The sequence below is a fragment of the Indicator indicator genome, chromosome 22 (genome assembly GCF_027791375.1).
Source record: "Indicator indicator isolate 239-I01 chromosome 22, UM_Iind_1.1, whole genome shotgun sequence".
Lineage (NCBI taxonomy): Eukaryota > Metazoa > Chordata > Aves > Piciformes > Indicatoridae > Indicator > Indicator indicator.
In genome coordinates, this window is record NC_072031.1 from 14,798,537 (window position 1) to 14,811,352 (window position 12,816).

A 12,816-nucleotide genomic window follows, 5' to 3' on the forward strand; every position below is an offset into this window, starting at 1 on the left:
CTCTCCTGCTCTTCAAACCTCTAGCACCGTTGAAAGTAAGGTCAGTCTGATTAAAAGAGTTAGTCTAGGTGGAATAAAAATGGACATTCTTCAGCAAGTGCATCCTATGTAAGAAAAATCCTCTTATAGAACTTCACTGGCTGCAGGTAAAATGAAACCGAGGTTATCTAATGACTCTGACATTTCTTGCAGCCTCTGATTCACTGCAAAGTGACTGCATAAAGCTACACCAGAGGTGTCAGCTAATTCCAGCGCATTTTCACTCTCCTGTATGACATGTATTTGGTTGAAGATACCATATTCAGGTACCAATGTGAGCACCTAGCTCTGACATCATGTCCCCAGCCAGTTGGACCTCCAGATGCATGACCAGCAGGACTAGGGCAGTGATCATCCCCCTGTGCTTGGCATGGGTGAGGCCACAGCTTGAATACTGGCTTCAATTTTGGGCTCCTGGCAAGAGAGAAGGAGATGGTGAAAGGCTGGGGCAGTGATCAGTAAGCAGAGGTCTCTCAAAACAGAAATACATCAGCATAGGACCACACAGACCCATGTGGAGCAAGATAAAATCACCAAACCATCCCAGCACTGCCTGGGATCTCATATTTGATGTGAGGGTTTTCAGAGCTGGGCAGCATCTTTGCAGTTTGCTCTTGTTAATAGGTTTGCTTGGATTCCAGCTCAGCCCAGCTCATTAGCCACACCGCCGAATCCAACGCTAATTCTGGATCACTCCTGTTGCTACAAATAAATAATAAAATTGCCTCCATGCAGGGGTTGTTTTCTTCCTCTCTCGCCCCTAACGCAGGTCTGGTAGCATCTCACGTATCTGTTAATGAAGTCCATTAAACCCAGAGTTTCTCAGCAAGTAAAAATTACAAACATTAGACAGTGACTGACGAGAGACACAAGCACCATTTCTGCCCAGGTTGGCAATCACAGTACGCCAAGTACACGTCCCAGCAAGTCCAGCCTTGCTCTCCTGTTCTGTGGTACCCAATGTTCTTCATTAGCATCATCTCCCCTTTTTTTTTAATAGAGGAAGACAGCATCCTGCAGGAGGTTGCAATTACACACAACAATTAATCCAGGGAGAAACAATGACAGGTGTCACAGAGGCACAATTTGCAGCCGGGCTGTCAGAAGGTGAAGGGGGAGATGATTAGGGACATTTAAAAACCCTGCCTAAAATGGAAAAACAAAACAAGTGGAGGTGCAAGCAATGGCACAGGAGAGGAGGTGTGTACACTACTTTGTGATTTTTGATTTAAATAGCAAAGAAACACAACAATTATTCTTTTTTGGTCGTAATACCCCAATGACCAGGACCGGCAGGCTCAGACCAGGACTCCCTGTGCTATTTGCAAACAGCACACAAAGCCAGATTGGCTTCTCCCAGAGCTGCAGCCGTTCTCTTGCTGCCCTTTTGTGAAATTAGGGTTTAATTCTCTGGAATTAAGTCTGCTAATAAGGACTCCCAACACACCCATCCTCTGGACAGCATGTACTCACTCAGCACTCCCTCAAGGAGGGGGGGCACGAGGGAAGAAGGCGGTGGGGGTGGGGGGGGAAGAATAAAACCACCTCAGAGAACACAAAATGCAAGAGAAATCTAATCCCCCTTCGCAGAGGAGTGAGAGTTCGCTGGCAAAGAGGTACTGGCTGCACTGGGTGTACGCAGCGGAGCCCATTGGGGCTGGAGGGCCTCCTGCTGCTTGCCGGATCACGTTCCACGCTCCGTGTTAAGCCTCCCCTGGGAACATTTCCCACGATGCTGAGGACACACGTTTGCCACGCTGCTGTTGCGGCCAACAATAGAGAGGGACAGTCTGATCTTTGTGTGAGGCGGGCAGGTGCGCGCTCTGTTCCCCTCTCCTCGGGAAGGAGATGTTCGAACCCCGCAGCACAACAAGTAATAGCAGCCTGAAGGGTTAAATGCGATCAGCAAACCCCTTAGGCTCACTGCTGTTACCTCTTGGGCTTCCTGCGGGTGTTGATGGCTGTAACCACGTGCCCCATAGCATTTATTCGGCGTAAGGAATCACAGAATCATTGAATGGTTTGGGTTGGAAGAGACCTTAAAGATTACAGAGTTCTAACCCAAAAGCTGAGCAAACAATCAGTCACCCCCAGACCCAGTGATCTGGGCCCCCAAGGATGCTCCTTTCACCTTTTGCTGCCCCAAAGTCCAATACTGAGGCATACATGAGCGCTGCACGCAGTACTCAAATCCTCTTCCAGCCTTTTGCTCCATGCATTTCACACAGAATGACACACAGAAATGTTCAGGTTGGAAAAGACCCTCAGGATCACCAAGTCCAACCCAGAATCCTATTCTACAAGGTTCAACCCTAAACCATATCCCAAGCAATACATCTAAACTGCCCATTTGTACCAAAGCCCTGTATGAAGGTGGATGGGGAAGGCTGAGCAAGTCCTTCCAGCTACGAATCCTCACAGATCCACACCAGGGACCAAAGCCTGAAGGGTACAGGCAGGAAAGTTCTGTTCAGTTGGACGAGGCACTCGTTTGGGCTTCCGAGTACATCAGTCTCTGGAAAATGATTGCACAATGAAGTCTCCAAATGAAACAAAATCAGTGCTGCTCTCCAGCCTTGGGAATCAAATGAGTAAGCCTGCAGCCATTAAAATAACGTCCTGGTAAAAATAAACAGGAAAGGGCACTTAAGAGGAATGCGTGGCAGTTAAAAATACTATATCTTATCTGAGGTCATCCAGTTTTTAATAGGAGCAGCCACGTGTGCCCCAAGGCAATCTGATTTGGTATCACTCCAGTCCTGATACTGGTGTACACTCTCATCACAGATGGACAGATGAGTTGTTTCTTTCCCAGTTCAAAATCCTCCTCTGGATTCTGCAGACTGAGCATCTGCTGCCAGACTCACCACAGAAAACACAGCTCTGAGAGAAGAGGCAGGAATAGGAACATCCAACTACTACACGGTGGGATCTGGGGTCCATCCGCTTGTCACCCAACACGACTGATGAGGAGGATGTTCCGACTTTTTCTTTCTAAAAGGGGCATTTCTATAACAAAGGAGAGGCTGGAGCCAGAGGCAGTCACGCTGAGTACCAAGCAGGCACAGAGCTGATGCTGCAGAAAGGGCAGGAGGCGAGAAAAGTAGGCAGAAGGAGTACTGTAAAGGATCATAAAAGCTGCTTGTACATTTTCCTTCCCTGAAAATGTCTTTGTGCTTTTATGGCAAGGAGCTGCTACAATTACAGCTTCTTTTATCCATGGAGCACAAACCAGATAATGAGCAAACCTCCCTCTGCACAAAGGAGGCGACGAAGGCGTTTGGAGAGCCCTGACGGTCAGGCTTCCCTGCAGCAGCCGAAAGCAGAGAGAATTGCTAAACCACATCTCTATTTCACCCACTTCAGGGGTGTGAGCTTTCTTCCTTCCCAAAAGCACAGAAAGGATCACACCAAATATGAATAGGCCTACACAGATAGCGAGTGAAAACCCTTCAGCCAGACAATGCAGCAGCTCACCCACCCCAACTTGCAGAAGCAGCTCGTGGCTGCATCATGCCTGATCTGGAGGAGAAAAGCGAGGGAGAAAAAAGGTTTTGCAAGAGAAAAAAAAAATGAGCAAGATGAGTAGGTAATGCACCACAGAGGTTTGTGACTGCAATGACAGTCACAGAACTGAGGTTATTCAGTCTGGAGAAAAGGAGGCTGAGGAGAGACTTCGTTGTTCTCCCAACTCCCTGAAAAGAGGTTGGAGTGGGGTAGGTGTTGTTCTCTCTTCCCTAGTAACAAGTATGAGAGAAAATGTCCTCAAGTTGCACCAGGGGAGGTTTAGAATCATAGACTCAGAATCATAGAATTGTTTCAGTTGGAAAAGACCTCTAAGACCATTGAGTCCAACCTTCAGTCTAAGACCAGCCATGATCTTAAGTGATGTTCGTGAACACCTCCCTGGCCAGCCTGTTCCAATGCCTGACCACTCTTGCAGTAAACAAATGTTTCCTAATCTCCAATCTAAACCTACCTTGGCTCAATTTTAGGTTGGACATTGGGAAGAATTTGTTCACTGAAAGAGTTATTGGGCATTAGAACAGGCTTCCTAGGGAGGTGGTTGAATCCCCATCCCTGGAGGTGTTTAAAAGACACAGAGATGTGGTGCTGAGGGACATAGTTTAGCACTAGACCTGGCAGAGAGAGAGAATGGTTGAACTTGATGATCTTAAAGGCTTTTTCCAACCAAAACAATTCTATGATTCTGTGATGCTATGACACGTGAGAAAATCAAGAGCTCCTGCCAGCCTTCCTTTCCCTGATCCCAAAGGTTGCTGGGAGATTGGGGGAGTTTGATGAAGCCACAGGCAGCAGCACAGATGTGGAGCTTCCAGCTTTTCTGGCTACCAAATTCCTAATTTTCTAAGACACTTGTCTATCTCTCCATACACATCAGCAAGCATCTAGGTCCAGATGGCTTGGCAGGGAAAAGGAAAATCCAGCAGTAGCTCTATGTCCGCAGCTCATGTCCTCCTCCAGCATAACATATCAGCACCCACTTCCAAAAATCAACTGTTTTTCCCTGGATCAGGGTACAGGGGTTTTAAAGGTTTGTCAGGATGCCTTAAAAAGAGGAATTAAGGGAGACAACACAGGCAGGGAGGAGTGCAGCTATTTGTTTGCTTTAATTGAGGTGAGGCTCCTCATATTTACCAGGAACTGGTGCCCACTAAGCCCTGCTGCGATAAAGCTGCTGAAATATCTGGTTTCACATTCAAAAGAGCAAGGACGTGGGATGCTCCTGTCAAGTGCCATTTCCAGCTACTCATTCCACAGCATAGGTGGAACGGAGAAGGGGAGTTTTGCTTTTACTGATTTACTAATCTACTTTACTACCCATTTGCTACTGCCCTCGTGAGCAACTGGAGCTAAGTGTCCCCTTGGAGTTCATCAAGGGGGAAGAAAACAGGGAAAAGGAGAATGTATTTTCTTTGGGTTGCCAACCCTGTGTGCCACCAGCCTGCCACTAACTGGATCCAGCACCTCCATCGCGAAGCCCCAATGCCTGCCTCTCCACCATAAGTCTCCAGGCACATGGAAGATGCAATTGCATGGTGACGGAAGCCGGAGACTGAGTCTTCAGAAAAATACTTCCCAAAAGCACCCAGAAGACTGTGTGCCTCTGCAGATCTTCGTCAAAGCAGCCTATTTTGGGAGAGCCCATCCTGGGAATTGGGCAGGCTTCTGCTAAATGGTCTGAGCCATGGTACAGTGGGAAAGCACCCAGCTTACGTCTGTGACTGCGGCAGGAACGCAACCCAGGACGGCCCCGGACAGCCGATGGTGTCCCAGGGGAGGTGATGGATTTCCCAGCTCAGGGCTCCAGCACCTCCCAGCCCCAGGGCTACACACAAATACTACCAAAGCCCAGTGCCATGTGAGACTTCCATGCCTCCCAGACTGGGTAAATCATACTACTTCCTTTTTGGGCTCCAGCTACATTTTTTGCCTTGTCCCATGGGACACAGACTTGTCATTTCATAGAATAATATCTCTGGGCTGCACCTCATCAACAGGAGGAAGTGTTTATCAATGCTTATAAATAACTGAAGGGTGGGTGCCAAGAGGATGGGGCCTGGCTCTTTTCAGTGGTGCCTGGTGGCAATCAGGGGCACCAGGCACAAACTGGAACTCAGGAGTCCCTTTTGAACATGAGGAAAAAAGTCTTTGCTGTGAGGGTGCTGAAGTCCTAGAGCAGGCTGCCCAGAAAGATTGTGGAATCTGCTTCTCCGGAGAGATTCCAAACCTGCCCAGACATTGTGATCCTGGGCAACTTGCTGTGGGTGTCCCTGCATTAGCAGAGGGGTTGGACTGGATGATACCTGGAGATCCCTTCCAACCCTCACCATGTTTAGACTCTGGGATTTTGCGACCCTGTGTGTTCAGCAGCAGCATGGCAGGATAGGGATAGACCGGGCTGGAGAGGAAAGGCCCTCTCCCAGCTTGTAGGGTGGGCAGATAACTCCCTGACACATCTGGAAGCAAGACTTAAATTATTTCATCTTTTGTGCCTGTGCTGACATTTCAGCAAAGCTGCCAGCAGCCTGCGTTTATTTTTAAAACACTAAACAAGAGAAGCAGAGCAAATACAACAAACACCCTGGCTTTCCAGGGGAGCATTCTGCAGAAGCTAAAAAAAGGAGGTTGTTTTTGGATCAGCTTGGCGATGATCCACAGGGGACTGTGAGGTGAGAGACAAATTCTGACCTCGCTTGGTTTGGAGAAATGCTGAGCAGGCACCAGCTGGATCCCAAAGCCACTCTAGAGATGGGCATGGAAACATCACAGCCACCCCAGCACATCCTGCTTTGGCTGGTACCTGTGCATGGTGGCTGCTTGAATGGTTTGCAGGAGCACTGAGCTCCTACCTGGCTCAACACACAGATGAAACATCTACAGAAAAGATACTGAGTTGCTGCAGCACGTCCACAGAAGGGAAACAAAGCTGGTGAATGGTCTAGAGAACCGGTCTGGTGAGGAGCAGCTGAGAGAACTGGGCTTGTTTAGTCTGGAGACAAGACGACTGAGGGGAGACCTCATTGCTCTCTATATCTCCCTGAAAATACGTTGGAGTGAGGTGGGGGTCAGTCTCTTCTCCCTAGTATCAGGTGATAGAATGAGAGGAAATGAGGAAATGGCCTGAAATTACATCAGGGGAGGTGTAGGTCAGATATTGGGAACAATTTCTTCCCTGCAAGAGTGGTTAGGGATTGGAACAGACTGCCCCGGGAGGTGGTGGAGTCACCATCCCAGGAGGTGTTCAAGAAACCTGTGGACATGACACTTTGGGATGTAGTTTAATGGCCATGGTGGTCTGAAGTTGAAGGTTGGACTTGATGATCTTGGATGTCTTTTCCAATCGAAACAATTCTAGGATTCTACGATCTCGGCTCACAGCTGCCAGGCCAGGCAGGGCTCCATGATCCCCACCACTGCAGGCAGCTCAGCCTGCAAGGACATCATAAAAAGACATTTCACAGCTTCTTGAAGAGGATTCAGATGAAAACACCACCACCCCTAGCTGGGAGGCTGCAGGAAGCGGGGTTGGGATGAAGGATGTGGCTCTCTCTCAAGGTGATGGTGCTCCTAATTGTGTCACTCCAGCCGGCAGGCCGGAGGATGCGACCCAGTTTTGGTGTCTGTTATGCAGCTCACAGCGGTGCCAACAAGCTGGAAAAAGCTAAATTTAGGAGCTCCACAGTCACAGTTGGCCACACCTGGCCAGGACTCACTCTGAGGCGGATGGAGAATCGATGCCATCCACTCATCACGAGTTACAGCATCGCTGCAAAGCCTTCACTGCCTGAGTGGGAAGCGTTACCAAGTCACTTGGAAGAAAATTGCCACTAAATGCTGTTTGGGGGAGAAAAAAGAAGGAAAAAAAAAGGGAAAAAAAGGGAAAAAAAAAAAAAGGCAGCAAATCTCAAGCATTGTAGGAAATGAAAATGGCTATTGCTGCCTGGCAGAGAGTCCAATTACAACTAATGTGCGTTCTCTCCCTACACAAAGGATGAAAGGCATCAGAGCTGGTGGTGACATTTTCAGACCAGAGATGTAAGAGCCAATCCAAGCCTCCTTGCAAGCCCAGCTTTACCCCAATAAAGAAATGCTTTCTGCAGTCAATTGCCTTGCAGCGTGGCTTGAAGCCCTGCTATTGATCTAGCATCTGTTATAAGCAAATCATCATCATCGCTGTGCCGTGGCTTCTACAACAGGATCTGAAAGCACCTTCCAGAAGATGCTTCCAGAAGATGCTTCTGAAAGCACCTTCCACTGCTGCAGGCAGGCAGAGGTTTGCAGGCGACTCCATGAAACTCTCATATAATTAGAAGGCCAGAAAATACCAATAAATCACTTGGACTCCTTCATCTCCCAACCCTGTAGAGTTCAGCTAAGTGAAGTGCAATCCCTGTGAGGCTCTGCCTGCAGCTCCAGCCCTCACATAGCCATTTCATACCCTACAATCTCCTTTCCCCATCAGGCACATCAGGCCACCACTCAATCCTTGCCTTCTGCAAGACAGACAATGACAGCTACTGAAACACTCCAGCATCAGACACTGAAAACTGCTGAAAGCCCTCAGCATTTTTCTCCTGTCCCCACAAGGTTTCCTGGAGTTTGGCTCACTGAGGTCTGTATCCTGACAGCTCCTGAACTCCTGCCACATCCCAGCAGTGTGGAGTGGTTTTGGGCCAGGCACCTTCCTCCAAGTTTAGCAAGAAGTGGTCAGAGGGAGGTGAAATCAGGCTGCCAGCGCCTGCAAACTCCCCCCTCCCCACCGGTGCAAGCACTTTTTATCCACTTGGCAGATTCCTCCAGTCTCCAAAGAAGGAGGAAAGGATGGGAAATTAAAAATAAATGAACCAAGAGATACACATCCATCAGGAGCCAGGCGTTGTCAGCCCAGGTCCCTGTGCAACTACTTCTTTAATCAAAACCTCATGCAGTTTAAACACTTGACAGAAGCCTAGAACAGAGATCTTGTTACCCTGAACAGGAAAAGCTGCAACCTTGGAGGATAAAAATCACAGCTTGTCTGATGGGGTCTATTTTCTTTAAAATCAGGCTAAATTACGCTCAGCCCTTTCCTAACCATGACAGATTCCTGCAGGGGTGTCTGGAGGAGGTCATCAGAGGTGACAGGAAGACCAAGCTCTTGGGTGGTAGCTAAAGATTTGCCATTTTTACATCAGTCTGTGACGCCAGCTGTAAATTTTTAAGAGGCTCAAATCAAGAAAAAGGTTGCTGATGGATGTGCTCCCCACTTAAAACTCACTGATGTGCTGACCAGCGTCAGACTACCTGCCTCATGGCTATGCCACTTAGCTGTTCAGAAACCTTCCAGCTCTCTGAAAACTCCCCAAGTGCCAAGGCTCAGCCAGCTCTTTAAATCCTCCCTCATCAGGTTATCTGCCTCCCCTGGCTTGAAAATGTTTGTCCTCAAGGAATTGTTATTTAATATCTTCCCTAGTTACCAAAGAATGGGAAGTTTCTCCTCTCACTCTGCAGCTTTCCAAACACAGATGGGATTTATTGAGGTTCCTGCTGCTCTGACCTCATTAACATTTCATGGCATGGCTCCAGCAACACACCTACTCCTTGCCAGGTGCCCATCAACAGCCCCACAGCAGCTCAGGTCTGGCTGTGTTGAACATCCTTGGGGAGTTTTAAGTGACATCACCCCTAAAACAGCTCCAGTGCTGTGTTTTGGGGCCTTGCCTGCACTGTGTCTCATACAGGATCATGGCTCCCAGCAGCTCCTTTTGTAACAGCCATAGTGGGTGGGAAAAGAGACAACACAAGAAGGAGAGAGATTAAAAAACACAGAATAGTGCAGGAACACGTCCAAACTGTGCCATGGACAATGTAACCTGGGGGACCACCCAGAGACAAGTGAGATTTTAATTGGCACGGAGAGAGCGAAGCAGAAGAGGGGTTGCAAGTCCTCAGTTTGGTTGGGAAATGCAGCAGACAAGCCCAGGTGAGACATTCATGGTACCCCCTGGCACTTCCTGCAGGGAGGAGGGTGGGAATTGGAAGCTGAAGGCTATTTCTGGTGAGCTTTTCTCCCCTGTGGAGAACAGGAGGGAGCATTAGCACAGCCTGGCTGGAGCCCTGCAAATTGCCCCACTTAGGCTCTGCTCCTCTAAATTGCTCTCTTAACCAAAGCACATAAATTGACCTGATGAGCATCAGGGTCTTCTCTGGAGAGATGCTCCTGTACAGCTTCTGGAGTTTATGCTTCATCCCCAAACTCTAGAGGTTTTTAACCCAAAGAGATACACTTGGTGCTTACCAGGGTAAACACCTCACTATGCTGGAGGCCTGGAGATGTGTCTCTCCGTTTGCCAAGTACCACATGGAGCCAGGGCTTCCCCACCACACATTTATTTAGAGGCACTGCACAGCAGGGACAACCCGGCGCCAAACTTTGCAAGAAGCAGACCTGGCCAGAGTTCAGCAGAAACAGGGAATTAAGACACTGAACTAAATCAATGCATCCAAATTTCTATCCAAATCAGGAATTTCATGTACAGGAAGGTTTTTGACCAGGGTCCCACGTTACTTATTAAGCACAGAGAGCAGAGGATGCTTGGCACTGCACAGGAATCCAGGCTTTGCACTAAAGCTCTTGCAAGCCCAAAGTAATTCAGATGCAAAAGCGATCTCAGCTGTTGGGAAGGAGCTCAAACAGCAAAAGACAAAGGGAGCCTGTGCAGGAATGGAGAGAAGGAAAGAAGAGCTGCTGGCTAGGTGCAGGCAACACTGATCACATGGAAGGAAGGATTGGGAGGAAGTAAAGGAACCAGGTCACGGAAAATCCAGGAATGGCTGCAGCTACTCCTGCTAAAATGCACCCAATAGCAGGCACTTGCTCAAGGCTCCAGGTCCCACAGCCCTCCTGCAAAAATCTTCCAGGAGTGTCTGGTACAAGCCTGCACCAGGACTGGCAAAGCCTGAAAATCCCAGGGAGATGCTCAGGCACCTGGTCAGAGCAAGAGTATGGCAGAGGCACATGGACTGCAGGAGTCACCTGGCCCGTTACAGCCAGGGGAAACCTCTAGTGCCATGCTCACCTCCCTAGAGCTTTCCACCAACACACCAGCTCAGCTGCTCACTGCACACCCATGCAGAGATGCCTTCTGCTCCTGGGCACAGGCCCTGCACATCTTGCTTGCAGTGCCACCTGCTGCCAACAGCGCTTCAGAGGCTGGAAGGGGACAACAGCAATGCTGAGCAATGAACTTCCCACTGTCACATAAGCTCTCCCTGTGTCCTTTAGCAGCAGCCACATTGCTGATCCAAAAAGCAATGCTATTTCCCAAGCTGCAGGCATCCCACGGAGGGCAGCAGACGCTAATAAAGTGCAGGATATTTTTTCTTTCCCTTTAATGCAGTTTGTCACTGGAGCAGGTCTCTCCCCCCACCCCCCAGAGACCACATCCTGAATCTTGTTATTCGTTGATTCTTTATGCTGCATGATGACTGCACAGTCGAAATAATGTGGCATATTCTAGTTCCCATTTCAGACACCGTGAGACTTTTTAATAAGGAGTTGCATGGCAAATTAGGGAGGCTGCAACAAAGAGCTCCGACAGAGGTTTCCAAAGTGACTCACAGCCAGAAGAGCTTCACTTTTCCAAAGCCCAGCAGGAGACAATCTCAAGAGCCCCCACACTCAGAGAGAGCTGAGTCCTCCCTCTCTGGAAAAATAAGGCCTTTTTAAGGAGGCTTCTCCAGGGTGAGAGTCCCTGCAGGGAGGTTTGGCAGGTGGTTCTGGGAATCTTGGCTGAGACAACAGCCCATTGCCATGAGCACTCACAAGGAAAAGTTTCACCCCAGACCTTGGCTGTGCTGCTGAGGGTGCTGCATGGTGGGAGTCACCTCATGTTGCTGCCAGCCTGGGCTCCCAGCTTGTCACATTGGCCCTGCAATGCTCCAGCATGGGGCTGACAATGATTCTCCCTGCTCTTGAAACGAGGGAGCTAAAGGGCAGCAGAGACTTTCCCAGTGCTAAGGCACCTGCAGGGAGAGCAAGCATCACCCCTCCACAGGTATCCCTGCTCCTGCTTTGGGCTGGCTTGCTGCCAGCTCTGCAGCTCTTTGCCAAACTCTGAATCACAGAATCATAGCATCATAGCCTGGTTTGGGTTGGAAGGGACCTTTAAAGGACACCTAGTCCAACCTCCCTGCAGTGAGCAACTAGAGCGGGTTGTTCAGCATGATGGAGGAGGTATTTCTTGAGGTTAACTTTTGGCTGATTGGTTTTGCTTCCTGCCATCCACACAACCATCTGCCAACATATTTCAAGAGGAAACAGCAGGCAACGTACCCAGTAAAGCCACCACCAGGAGCTAATGCCATTTATACTGAGTCCCAGTCATGACCAGTGCCTAGCTGCTGGGGTGGGAAATGTGACAGAAGGTGGCTGAAGGACAGGTTTTATGTTCCCTCTCCCAAGCTGAGCTCCTAATTCCTTCTGCATCCTGAGCTGCCTCCTGCCTCCCCCTCCTCTGTGGCAACTGTCACAGAGACCCTCAGCTCCAGGCTGAGACATGGCTCTCTGCTCACCCACTTCTGACACCTAATAACTGAGCCTTGCTTGTCCCACCCAGCCAAGCAGATGTCCCCCAAAGAGGTTTTTCTTCCAGCATGGTCCAAAGGAAATCCCTAGCAAAGGAAAACTAAGCTTAATGGAGTGACTAGTGTGCAGGTGGTTCTTACCACATTCCAGAAGAATGGGTTGAAGGCAATGGAGAGGACAGCTGCAATGAAGCCAGAGTCGGTCACGTCCACGTAGCCAAAGAGCTGTGCCATGGCTCTCACATCCACCTGGGGGAGGGAGAGACAATTACTGAGGGTGTGAGCTCACGTGGGGGCCCAAACATGGGGCACTTTACCCTAAACCAAACACACCAGCTGCCCTGCAAGAGCAGACAGATCTCTTAATGGCCGCAAGCAACGTCGTCATGGCTTACACAGTGCTGTTGAGAAGGATGGGGGCTCCTCCAAACTGTCTCCCCACACACACCGAGGGCACCAGGCTCTCAGGGAGCCCCGTGTTTGCAGCTGTGCCCAGGGCACGGGCACTGTGAGGATGAGCACTGGTGCTACAGGCCAGCTGGCACCTGCTTTCAAGATGCAGGAAAAGCAGCACCATTTCCCAGTGTCCCTGGGGATGAAGGACTGTCCCAGGGATGCTGGTCTGTGTGGAAGTTCCAAGCAATGAACTGCATTGGCTTCAAACTTGTTTTCCACAAAGTCAGAGTG

The 12,816-nt window shown here is 49.4% G+C and overlaps 1 protein-coding gene across 1 annotated transcript in view; it reads right to left on the bottom strand.

The window, feature by feature from the left end:
• The window catches only part of PEMT (phosphatidylethanolamine N-methyltransferase), a 44,091-nt gene extending 31,713 nt beyond the window's left edge, over positions 1-12,378 (bottom strand). The window contains exon 1 of the mRNA XM_054391224.1: positions 12,271-12,378. Coding sequence (XP_054247199.1) covers positions 12,271-12,363 — 93 coding nt within the window. The 5' untranslated portion in view covers positions 12,364-12,378. The remainder of the gene's footprint in view (positions 1-12,270) is intronic.
• Positions 12,379-12,816: the final 438 nt, after the last annotated feature.